General features: G+C 38.8%; 1 protein-coding gene across 5 annotated transcripts in view; it reads right to left on the bottom strand.

Moving 5' to 3' along the window:
• The window catches only part of nsmce1 (NSE1 homolog, SMC5-SMC6 complex component), a 25,205-nt gene extending 11,555 nt beyond the window's left edge, over positions 1–13,650 (bottom strand). For 2 of the 5 annotated variants that reach the window (XM_057843076.1, XM_057843074.1), the window contains exons 1-5: positions 13,348–13,647; positions 13,134–13,255; positions 8,174–8,289; positions 5,284–5,361; positions 5,001–5,144 (exon numbers count right to left, since the gene is read on the bottom strand). In XM_057843076.1, coding sequence (XP_057699059.1) covers positions 5,001–5,144; positions 5,284–5,361; positions 8,174–8,289; positions 13,134–13,255; positions 13,348–13,349 — 462 coding nt within the window. In that variant the 5' untranslated portion in view covers positions 13,350–13,647. The other 3 variants (XM_057843077.1, XM_057843075.1, XR_009064108.1) reach the window with 3 other exon arrangements.

Genomic DNA, 13,650 nt, shown 5'->3' with positions numbered 1-13,650 from the left:
GAAACTACGGCATCAGTTGAGGGACAAAACACACTATTTGGCTTGATTTCTAATCTAATTTAAAACTCTCCATTGACACCTTGTGGTGTATTTAGTGTATCTAGTTTATTTTTTGATAGAAATTTTTACAAATTTTATTAAAACGAAAACATTAAGAGGGGTTTTAATGTAAAATTAGTATAACTTGTACCATCATTTACCTTTTAAGAGCTACAAGTCTTTCTTGTGGATCCCTTTAACAGACAGAATGTTAATGCCATCTTGTGGATTTATTGTTATAATAAACAAATACAGTACTTATGTACAGTATGTTGAATGTATATATCCGTCTTATGTCTTAGCTTTCCATTCCAACAATAATTTACGGAAAAATATGGCATATTTTAGAGATGGTTTGAATTGCGATTAATTACGATTTATTTTTAAGCAGTGATTAACTCGATAAAAAATTTTAATCGTTTGACAGCCCTAGTAATATCGCCTCACACTGAACTCTTTAAAAACAGCGACTGTCTCTTTGCAAACGACGCATGCACAGTTGTTGCATACTTCAGTGAAGAAATAGTCCAATTTCCACTAGTCCTTCAAGCGTCGGCCGTCACAGTCAACTTTCTATTTTTTTGTTGTTGTTGTTGATTGTCGCCATTTTAGAAAATTGGGAGTAAACGGTAACACCGGCTAATGTAGCTTAGAGTGCTGCTGCCTTTTAGTGGGTAAATGAAAGCAGTATTTAGTGTGTAAGCTACTTCATATGCTGGTAGCAGTACTGCTGACCAATTTATTAAGTCTGTGTGCGAGCCAGACGTTATTGATTTTATGACAGAGGCTGGGGGCCAGATGAAATTTGACCATGGGCCGCACTTTGGACATGTCTGCTCTATAGAGAAGCCCTATGATAAATTTCCCGAGCATTAGTAATTGTTACAGTTGTTGTTGAATCCTGTCTTGTGATATTGTTTGTATATTAGCTTTGCTGTGCTAAAAATAAAGCCTAATTCATATAAAAAACCCACCAAAAAAACTTCAAACTAGGCCTGCACAATACATTGTTTGAACATCGCCATCGCAACATGCGCACGCACAATAGCCCCATCACAGGACATGTGATTGTTTGGGGGGTTTCTTAACGCGTGAACTTTTGCTCATAACCATTTTTTAAAGCGTAATACCCATTTCACAGCCATATCGGCAAAGAAAAACAAAATCTGTGAATTTATGTTAATTTATGTTCTCGAAAGTGGAAATGTGGAATGTGTATAGGATGTAAGAATGCAACGTATTGAATAGGTTACTCACGCGACACCACTACAGCGCAGACACAGACCACGGGCCAAGTACAGGCGTTTGCGTTAGCATTAGCATTTAGCGTAGCTACCACAACGCCTCTGCTTTCGTGGTTGCTGTGGACCCAAGGATGTGCGTGGATCCACTCTTGTAAATCCACTAGCAATCGTAGCTGGGCTGGGATGCAGGGGGTTGTAGCACTAGCAGTTAACCGACTAGTGTTAGCTGCTGTCACTTCGCTAACATTAGCAGCTTGCTGGCTAGTTTCAGCTTCTGTCTCTTCAGGCTCATGAGCAGCTGGCTGTGTCTTATACAGGCAGATTGAAAAACGCTGACAATGGAGGGAGTTTGTTTCTTTCCTCTCATTGAGGTTATGTGCTTGGACAATTTAGCAGTGGAGTCTAGCGCCTTCATGCCCATTGTACCCAGCTGAATTTTTTTTCAGCATACCATGCAAAATGCATCGAACGCACTGCTATCCACTGGTTTGAGCCAAAGGCGAAAGGATTGTTTACTCAATTACGCTTCGTTGAATTTACATTTCCCCATCTTTCTAATGGTGTGAAAAAAAAATCTGTGTAGTGTAGAGCATGACATTTTGTCGGGACTTCCGTCATGACACTGGAATGCCGCGGGACGGGACATGAGAAGGGGCTGCGTTGCGTTCTCAATGATTGGCTCCTCTGCCTTGCTTATTTATTTAGGCTACGTTATTTAATCGATATGAAAATGGACACTTTTGAGGAGAAATTAGACATGGAGAAGTTTCATACAGTGTATCACAAAAGTGAGTACACCCCTCGCATTTCTGCAGATATTTAACAATATCTTTTAGGGCTGCAGCTTTCGAATATTTTAGTAATCGAGTAATCGACTGAAAATTCTATCGATTAATCGAGTAATCAGATAAAACATTTTTTTAGGTAAAGAGCAATTATAAATATACATGAGAAAAAAATACATTTAATCCAACCATGAACCACTTTCAGTCAATCAATGTCTTTGTTTTTTATGTACATTGTTGAAAAACGCCAACAATTGCATCTCAGTTGTGACTAGAAAAAAAAAAATCACTGCTTTCACTCAAAAAACTTCTAGATCTTATTTTTAAAAAAAAATTTCTCACCTAAAAATGTAATTACACTTTATAACACAGATCACTTGAAGGCTACGTATTTTTCCCACGTGTTTCAATTAAATTTCTATTTGTGTCAAGCTATTTTTAAGTTCTAGTTAAGTATTAAGTTAGTCTAAACTGTAAGTACTGATAGGATTTTGAGTTTTTGCAGTGTTCAAAATAAATGTATGAGACCTGCTGTATTGGAGCACATTAGGGACCAGTGCTACTTGGTGTTTTATTGAGCAATGACTACTGACCTAAAAATGACAGTTAGCTTTATTAGGTTTTATTTTACACCCTCATCACTGTACAGTGCTGTTTTTATACATGAAATAAAGCCTGTATGTAAGACACATTAGCCACGCATCGACAGTGGTCATAATCAATAAAAACCTAGCCCTCCGAAGGGCTTGCGTTACGTGAGCGAGTGACAGTAATGTTATATTTATTAGCGCTGAGAAGTCTACTGCTTAAAGATGGCGGCTGTTTACTAACGCTGCCCAGACACGGCCAAGTCTGTCATTTTGCATCTAGTCCTAAATGCATGCGATATCTATGAGACGCATCGGACACTACCTGCTACGACACTAGCATCATGCGGGCTAGTTTTTAGCAACGTCGGCGTAGTTTGTAGCAGCTGTCGGCTGCGGTAAGGTTTTTTTTTTTGTTGTATTGCTTCTTCCTCTACGCACGTGACGTCAGCGCGTTGTCCCGCATTAAAAGTAGTCCAGGCAAAACGTGATGCTGGCAAAATTAAACGATTCCTCAAGGTGAATAATATTACTCGGATCAGTTTTTAAACTCGAGTTACTCGAGTTGCTCAAGTATTCATTTCAGGTCTAATATCTTTTCATGGGACAACACTGAAAAAATGACATTTTGACACAATGAAAAGTAGTCTGTGTGCAGCTTATATAATAGAGTTAATTTATTTTCCCCTCAAAAAACCCTCAAAATTTAGCCATTAATATCCAAACCCCTGGCAACAAAAGTGAGTACACCACATGGGAACTACGCACATCCCTAAATGTCCAAATTGAGTACTGCTTGTCATTTTCCCTCCAAAATGTCATGTGACTCGTTACAGGCGTGCTGTCAGCATTGCTGCAGAGATTGAAGAGGTGGGGAGAGGGGGGTCATTCCCACCACCATGCTTGACTGTAGGCATGACACACTTATCTTTGTCCTCCCCACCAGGTCGCCGCCACACATGCTTGAGACAATTGGGACCGAACAATTTAATCGTTGTCTCATCAGACCATAGGACATGGTTCCAGTAATCCATGTGCTTTGTTGACATGTCTTCAGCAAACTATTTGCGGGCTTTCTTGTGTACCGTCTTCAGAATAGGCTTCCTCCTGGGGTGACAGCCATGCACACCAATTTGATGTAGAGTAAGGCGTATGGTCTGAGCACTAACAGGCTGACCCCCCCACCTCTTCAATCTCTGCAGCAATGCAAACAGCACTCCTGTAACGAGTCACATGACATTTTGGAGGGAAAATGACAAGCAGTACTCAATTTGGACATTTAGGGATGTACTGTACGTAGTTCCCATGCGGTGTACTCACTTTTATTGCCAGGGGTTTTGATATTAATGGCTACATTTTGAGTTATTTTGAGTTGAAAATAAATTAACTTAACAAATTTTAAAAAAAATTAAATTAACAGTGTTGTCCTATGAAAAGATATACTTAAATATATGCAGAAATGTGAGGGGTGTACTCACTTTTGTGATAGACTGCACATCATTAAGTTTAAGACCCATAAATGAAAATGCAATACTTTTTCAAGACTTTTTAAGATATTATTTCCAAATTCATAAATTCACTGCTTTTAAGACGTTTTAAGATCACGCAGGTTCCCTGCATGAATACAATGTGGTCATGGTGATTCAAAAACGTCTTCCCAAACAGCTTTTCAAATCATCTGGTGAAAATTCTTCTAGTTTTAATAACGCAACATTTATCACAAACCCTCCAAAAGTCGCAATGTCAGTTTTTTTTTCAATATCGTTGAGCCCTACTTCAAACCATGAAAAATTAAAAAAATCAAAAGAATATACACAAAATATAATACACAAACGCAAAAAACTGCACTCTAGGGGAAAACCCCTCGCAAAACATAGGTAAAAAACGACAAACTGCTGGAATAAAAGCCCATGAAAAGCTGCAAAAAAACACACAAAAAATCACCCCCGCTCCCCCAATAAAGATAGTTTTAGTTGTAATAGGGCATTTATTGGCTTGTAGGAGGACACCCCTCCCAGTCACCATGGATTGGACATCTAGCGCCGTCAATGGCCACCAATGAGTTAACAAGGTAATGACCTGAAAATTTCTAGGAACAAAGGGACAGCAGAGCGTCCTCATGCAATTTCTCCAGAAATTACATTTCCTAGTTATTGAAATACACACACTGAAAACTCCGTACAGGTTGATTTACCTCAATTGAATTAAGCACCTTCGATACTATTATCTCCCACATTGTTTAATCTCAGCTTTTTTTTATTTTTTATTTTTTTTAAAGTTTCAGTCAAATTATATTTTTCCACTTTAAACCATGTGTTACCGTAACGCTAAATTGTTGCGCTTACCTCAATGAGCCAGTTGTCACGCACAAATCGATTGAGCAGCTTTTCTGTTTCACTCGTCTTTGTTCTTTTGGTGAGGGTGGAGGTGAAATTAAGAATGTCGGTGGAGTAGGCGCGGCCAGTTTCCGACTGCACGACCAGGTCCATCTGGCCATGAGAAATACACATTTTATCAGAAAACACCCTGATATGCATCTGTCCTTTTTTAAGCATGCGTTAGTTATTATAGATAATAAAGATCGTTAAAAAGTGCTACCAAAAATTTACTGTATAGGATTGAACTCACTACTTTCCGGAAAACCTCCAGTTCATGGACAGTGTAGTCGGAAGCCATTCTGGTGACCTCCGTTTCAACCATGTTCACCTGGATGGATAACAGTCAAAGCAAAGTGGTTAATCACAACCCTGCAAGATCTTTATGAATACTAAAACATGTTAATTCAGACTGTAGCAGCGCAAAAACTCACGATTGGATTCATGTAGCAATTCTTTTTTTTTTTTTTTTTTTTTTTTTTTTTTTTTTTTTTTAAAAACCTGTCCTGTTCAGCTGTTTGACACAGAGAATGGAAGTCTAAGTGCCCGGATTCTGAACAGTTTTAATGTTTCACATGGAGAGTCTGACATACTCCCATTGTGATAATTCAAAATACCTTTTTATTATGACAAAGCAGCGAACAGGAAGGGATTATTGGGGGACAGAAGAAAAGAAATACAAGAGAAGAAAGAAAAGAAACACATACACAAACAACAACAAGAAATACATTGAAAATCTAAACTAGTTACTAGAGATGCACGATAATATCTGTCACCGATAATTATCGGCCGATAATGGCAATTATGATGTCTCACAGATAATCCAGATAAAACGAAATTCAACCGATAATGCAATCCGATAATTATATACTTGATTTAGCCTCCAAATGTGCGCAATCAACAGTTTTGTCCAATTCTGCTAGTTTTAAGAAGGTGTTTTTGCAGTGTAGTAATGTGATATATGTTAGGAATGGCTTACTTTTAAAGGCATTTTTGTGCAATTTGGGTGTTTACTCTCTAAGTAATTGTTGCCAAAAGTTTACCATTACACAATGTCATTGCCATTGTTTAGATGTTAGAATTTACTACTTGTACACATTTGGTGTGGGAAAAAATAGCACTAAATTACATTTTTGCACAGTAACGTTTGATCTTTATATACTTTGAAAATTTAAATACATATTTGAATAGAATTATCGGCTTGACATTATCGGTTATCGGGTGGAAGGGGCAGGAAATTATCGGTTTTCGATATCGGTTGAAAAATGTATTATCGTGCATCACTACTAGTTACTAATATGCTGGTGCTATCGTCAGCGAGATGTATTTCCGGTTTACACCATGTGGGGGCCAATTGGCCAGTGAAAGAGGAGAATGGGGTTGGGGGTGTCTATAAGACTATAAGCTAAGTGATTGAAAGGGGTAGAGTGTACACAAATCAGTTCTGTGATCTAGAACCCAGTAATCGTGTGAATCTCTTATGAGTGTAAGCCCGTTGGCGACCAACCCTACGCCGCCGCATCGCCAATCCCGGCACCGGAACCCCCAACCCGAGCATGCCCTACCACATCCAGCAGCACGCAAGCCCCACCGGGCGCGCGACAGCCACGCAGACGGGCGGAGAACCCAGGGCCACGGCCCCCACCCAGCCAGCCCGGGGAGGGAGGGCGGGCAGGGGAGCCATGCATAGCCCACCCCTCCTCCCGCCGCCCAGCAAAGGAGCCACCGTCCCCCCCCGATCAAGCAATTCTTGATCCTTCATTTATTACAAACCATTTTTTTTTAAATGTAAAAAATATTTTTCGAGGCACTTAAGCAATTCTCCAATATATTAAACGGTTTCATGCATAAGATAAGTCGCAATGGGAGTGTGCCCTAAATCAAGTGCGTTATCTATAGAGATTTTTGTATTGTTATTGAATTTGAGTTAAAGCAACAATAGGTAACTTTTCAACCTTTATAGAATATTTTCATATGTCGATATGTCAACTGACAACTAGTTGGATGACACCTCTTTTATATCTTGAGGGGGTCTGTATCGCTTTCACCGAAACGAATTAACTTTGGGGAGGGTGGCAGTAACCATGCCACACAAAAAAAACCTACAAATGTGCTGACTACTTTACGGCATACAGAGCCCTCCATAATTATTGGCACCCCTGGTTAAGATGTGTTTTTTTAGCTTCTAATATGTTTTTTTTTAATTCAAATAATATGGGACCTTAATGGAAAAAAAAGAGAAAAATCCAACCTTCAATACAAGTGCATTTATTCAGTGGGGAAAAAATCCCACATAAAGAAATAATTATTTGACATCAAATAATGTGTGTCACAATTATTAGGACCCCTGGCGTTAATACTTTGTACAACCCCCTTTTGCCAACAAAACAAGGTCTGGGGACTGAGATCGCCATAGGAAGAGCTTGATTTTGTGTCTGGTGAACCATTTCTGTGTAGATTAGGCCATATGTTTAGGGTCATTGTCCTGCTGAAAGACCCAGTGACGACCCATCTTCAGCTTTCGGGCAGAGGGCAACAGATTTTGATTTAAAATGTCCTGGTATTTCGAAGAATTCACGATGCCATGCCCCCTAACAAGGTTCCCAGGGCCTTTGGAAGCGAAACAGCCCCACAGCATCACTGACCCACCCCCATACTTCACAGTGGGTATGAGGTGCTTTTGCAGCATGCGCATCTTTCGTGGAACGCCAGACCCACTTAGAGTCTTTGGTTCCAAAAAGCTCAATCTTGGTCTCATCTGACCAAACATCTGACGGTCCCAGGCTTCAAATGGGACCGTGTGCTTTGGTCCCAGGGTGCTTTGGGAAAATTCTGCTCAACATACCACCATTTCGACTTACAAACAAAGTCCTGGAACGTATTAACTTCGTATGTAGAGGTACCACTGTATTAGTATAAATCCTTCTATTGATTCTAACTTGATGTATACGAGCCAAAAGATGAAGGATTTTTAAATAATAATTAAATTTGAGTCAAAAGTTCAGTTTTTAGTGAGAGATATCTTCTATATTTGGCTTAATGAGCTAAAAATGTAAAATGCGCTGACAGTAGCTTGGTTTTTCTGAATGTTGTATGAAACAATTACATTTAATCATGTGTAGGACTGAGGATATACCACATACCAAAGCATAGTGTTGCAGACCACTGTCTTCACACATTCCTTTTCGAATTTTCATGAAGATGGGCAAATTAGAGTTGATTGTCTCAATAAAGTCTTCAAACCGCGGCGGGGTAGGAACTGAAGAAAAAGAACAAAACAAAACAAAAATTACATATTATTATACATTCATACAAGGGTGTAGGTTTGCATAGGGACGGTAGGAAGATAACACTACCAACTTTTCAGGATGCTCAAATTATCCTCACCAACTTTTAAGCAACCTTATTTGCATTATAGAATGATTTCAGTCATTTAGATTGTCTTCCTATGTGTTGTCAGGATAGAATTGATCCTACCATTATTAAGTGAATTACAGTACTTTCATTATGTTCAGACTTACACTGACCCCTTTTCATTTGCTGAATGTGCCAGTCCATTTTTCCCCTCAAACGCACGTTTGATTGGCTGATGACTTGAACCCCCACCACACACACACCCATTCACAGCCCGACAGAAATTCAACATGCCGCCTCCCCCGCCCCCTTCAAAGACGTGGGATATTAGAATTTTTTCCCGCCAGCAGCCACTGTTAGTAATGTAAAAAGACGTCAATGTTGTGGAAGTGGGGAACACGTCACTAATTTTGAAACTGCTACAGTGCTTCAAGTCGATTTTACTCACTGAGATTTCTTGAAATAAGAAAAACAGATAGCTGAAAATAAGCTTAACAGACTTATTTTAAGCAAAAAGTTTGTATATTTGATCTTAAAAGAAAAACTTGTAAAAAAATTGAGAAAATTATTTGACTAGATTTAACAAAAATTATCAGATTAAGACGTTATAAATTTGCAGTGTGAAAGTTAGTATATGTCAATACAGGTTTATATTGCATTAATCATTTAGCCTATCAATTAATTAGGTTCATATTGGTGAGAAATGTAGCCCTGACCACCATTCACAAAATATGTTTGGTCTTATTAATGTCCCATCCCCAGCAAAAAGTGTACATGCAGGTTATGCTGTTATATCGTCCAAGGGCGTAGGTTTGCATAGGGACGGTAGGGACATAACACCACCAACTTGTAAAGATGCTCAAATTGTCCCCACCAACTTTTTTTTTTTTTTTGGATCAAAATCTCTTTTATTTTCCAAAATTTCACACTAGTTGTGCATGGGTTTCCAGTTCAAAAAGGAAAAGACAAAATGCGATGAAAAGCGGGACTGACATTCAACACCCACACAAATAAGTAAAAGAATAATAATACAGTAATAATAAAATAAAATGAAAAAGAAAACCAACAAAAATAAACCATTAAATTAATCCCCGTCACTGCCAGTGAACTTCGTGACCATTGAACATTGAGTTTTAGTAATAGTTTTGGATAATAAATATCAATACAATAAACAAAAGAGTTGCCAGATTGTGGAATGCCAAGGGCTTAAGAGGACTGACAAATGTTTAAAAATGGTCCCCAGGCACGTAAGAATCTACCATTAGAATAATGGAGAGAATATCTGATCTTTTCAATTTTCAAGCATGTCATTAAGGCCGTCAGCCATTCGGTATGTGTGGGAGGGAGGGGGTCCACCCACCTTAGGAGGACCGACCTACGAGCCAGGAGGGAAGCAAACGCTAGAGTGCGGCGCTGTTCAGAGGATAGTCTTGAGTCCTCTGTAACTCCGAATAAGCCAATAAGGGGGTTCGGTTCCACCCTCACTGTCAAAATCTGTGAGAGGGAATGAAAAACCTCTGTCCAGAATTTGCCAAGTTTAGGACAAGTCCAAAACATATGAAAGAGTGAGCCGTCTGAGGTATTGCATTTGGTACAAAGTGGGCTAATGTCAGGATAAAAAGTGGCCAGTTTGCTTTTGGAGATGTGAGCTCTGTGTACCACTTTGAATTGGATTAAATTATGACGAGCACACAGAGATGAGGAGTTGACTCGTTTTAAGATGGATAACCATGTTTCCTCAGAAAAGGGGGTACCAAGGTCTTCCTCCCATTCCGCCCTGACTCTATCCATAGATGCAGTCTTCAGGGCCAACATCATGCTACAAAACACAGAGACATGCCTCCTCTGGTTTGGATTTGAGGAAAGAACTATGTCAACAATAGTCTTGTCAGAGCTTAGCGTGGTGGGTAAGTTAGAAAGTATAAAATGTCGAATTTGTAGATAACGGAAAAAATTTGACTGTGGAAGTGCAAATTTGTTGCGTAATTGTTGAAATGTTGCCCAATTATTACCAATAAATAAATCTTTGAAGTGTTCTATTCCCCTCTGACTCCACTCTTTGAAGGCGGGGTCATTGAGTGAAGGTTTGAAAAAATGATTATGTAATATTGGGCTTGATGGTGAGAAGTCACGTAAAGCGAAAAACTTTCGGAACTGAGACCAGATCCTCACTGAGTGTTTGACTACTGGATTCTTTAAAGATCTGGTTGAGAGTGGAAGAGAGGAGCCAATCAATGCAGCCAGGGATACATCGTCCGCTGATCTCATCTCCATTGCCACCCAGTCAGGAGGATCTGGGCGATTATGAAAGTGAGACCAGAATGTGAGACCCCGCAGGTTGGCCGCCCAATAATAAAAACGGAAATTAGGCAAAGCAAGACCACCGGCAGCCCTCGTCTTTTGTAGGTGAGTTTTATTAAGACGAGCCCTTTTTCCTTTCCAAATATAAGAAGAGATAATCGAATCCAGATGATCGAAAAAGGTTTTGGGAATAAAAATTGGTAATGCCTGAAATAAGTACAAGAATTTTGGTAAAATGGTCATTTTAATGGAATTTATTCGCCCAATGAGGGACATAGAGAGTGGTGACCATTGTGTAAGTGTTTGTTTGATTTGAGTTACCAAATTTAAAAAGTTCTCTTTAAAAAGGTCTTTGTGCTTCCGGGTCATCGTGATGCCTAAGTAGGAAACTTTGAGAGTTTCAATTTTAAATAGAAAATTAGTAAAGCCTGAAGCAGATATAATATTGCCAATTGGAAACAGTTCACTTTTTTCTAAGTTTATTTTATACCCAGATAGTTGACTGAAGTTATTAAGTAGTGATAGAGCCGAATGGAGAGAAGTGATCGGGTTTGAGACAAGGAGCATAAGGTCGTCTGCATACATCGAGACCTTATGTTCAATGCCGCCTCTCCATATACCCGTGATGTCATCGCGGCTACGGATGGCGATGGCGAGAGGTTCAATAACCAGGTCAAATAGCATGGGGCTGAGAGGACACCCCTGGCGGGTACCACGCTGCAGTCTGAATGGATTAGACAACTGGGAGTTGGTTCGGATAGAGGCTGTAGGATGAGAATATAGCAGGTCCCCACCAACTTTTAAGCAAACTTATTTGCATTATATAATGAGTTCAGTTATATAGGTAATTTAAATTGTCTTCCCATAAGTTGTAAGGATAGAATTGACCCTACATTATGTTCGGATTTACGTTTACCCCTTTTCATTTGCTGAACGTGCTGGTCCATTTTTTTCTCCTTCAAACGCACGTTTGATTGGCTGATGACTAGAAACCCCACATTCACACAATCCCGACAAAAATACATGTCGACATACCGCCTCCTCCGCCCCCTTTGAAGAGGAGGGATATTAGAAGGTTTTTTCGGCCAGCAGCAGCCACTTTATGTAATGTAAAAAGTAGGGCTGTCAAAATTATCGCGTTAACGGGCGTTAATTAATTTTTTAAATTAATCACGTTAAAATATTTGACGCAATTAACGCAGATGCCCCGCTCAGACAGATTTAAATGACTGTACAGTGAAACGCTCACTTGTTAATTGTGTTTTATGGAGTTTTGCCGCCCTCTGCTGGCGCTTGGGTGCGACTGATTTTATAGGCTTCAGCACCCATGAGCATTGTGTAAGTAATTATTGACATCAACAATGGCGGGCTATTAGTTTATTTTTTGATTGAAAATTTTACAAATTTCATTAAAACGAAAACATTAAGAGGGGTTTTAATATAAAATTTCTATAAATTGTACTAACATTTTTCTTTTAAGAACTACAAGTCTTTCTATCCATGGATCGCTTTAACAGAATGTTAGTAATGTTAATGCCATCTTGTTGATTTATTGTTATAATAAACAAATACAGTCCTTATGTACCGTATGTTGAATGTATATATCCATCTTGTGTCTTATCTTTCCATTCCAACAACAATTTACAGAAAAATATGGCATATTTCATAGATGGTTTGAATTGTGATTAACTGCGATTAATTACGATTAATTAATTTTTAAGCTGTAATTAACTCGATTAAAAATTTTAATCGTTTGACAGCCCTAGTAAAAAGATGTCAATGTTGTGAAGGTGGGGAACACACCACTAATTTTGCAACTGAAAGTCCGAACTGCATCAGCGTTAGCATTATATTAAACTGTGTGAACTTGCTAACCTGTAAAACTCGAGTAGAAAGCTGCTTAGAGACGTGTCTTCCTGTACTTTTTCTACTGTTAAAGTTAATCCAGCTGTGCATTTTGTGCATTAATTCCTTAACTAAAATGTATGTATTTTCTATCAATCCTTAAAAGAATATTTTTATTTGCAGTTGATATTTAACATTTTTTTAACCCGCCCCACCAAAAAAAACACAACCACTATAAATTTGCTTTATATGAAGCAAGCATTTTGAAAAATGACTTTCTCCCAGGAAAATAATTTTATTAAAACTTTTTAATCGTCCCCAGCAAAAAGTGTACATGCAGGTTATTCTGTTATAGCGTCCCTACCAATGTTGAGACCAAACCTACGCCCTTGATATCGTCCCTACCAATATTAAGACCAAACCTACGCCGTTGCATTCATATGTCATTTACATTTCAAGACAAGAAATATTTATTTTGCTGAACAGCACTAGTTTTGCAGAAAGAGGCTGCAGGTGGTGAAGTAAACAGAAGGATTACCAATAAATGACAGTTTTCCTGTTAAGTTACAAGTATCGTCGTTAACTTTTACGACGGGAACTCACTGTTATGTACAGTACAACATCTCTGAAAGAGTTGCTTGGCACTTCGTTCATCAACAATGCCACAGCGCATTAGCGCTTGCAAGAATCTTCTGTGGCTGTCGTCCATTTGGTTGCCTCGACTCCTTGAATTTAAACGAAGAACATTTGTCATTTCCAACAGGGTGGCGGTGTTAATATACTTACAATATGAAGCAACATTCTAATTCTTTATTACATTTCTATCGTAGGTAATGGTGAGACGTCAGGCACATTTCAATCACTGTTGTTACTACAGTGCCGTCTTCTTCTTCTTGTGATTAAAGGCGATTTAATTAGTAAGGACTTGGGAAAACTCGCCCCCTATCGGCATGGCAGCCTTTTTGTGATTCCAACCCCGCATGCCCTTTTTATTTATTTAACACGAGTGAACAGACAAATGGTAAACAAACAACGATACATACCAAAAACAAAATAATAGGGCTGTCAAAGGATTAAAAATTTTAATTGAGTTAATCACAGCTTTAAAATTATTTAATCG

Source organism: Corythoichthys intestinalis, chromosome 8 (genome assembly GCF_030265065.1).
Source record: "Corythoichthys intestinalis isolate RoL2023-P3 chromosome 8, ASM3026506v1, whole genome shotgun sequence".
In the NCBI taxonomy this organism is placed as follows: Eukaryota; Metazoa; Chordata; class Actinopteri; order Syngnathiformes; family Syngnathidae; genus Corythoichthys; species Corythoichthys intestinalis.
This window is presented reverse-complemented; position numbering and strand designations above follow the sequence as displayed.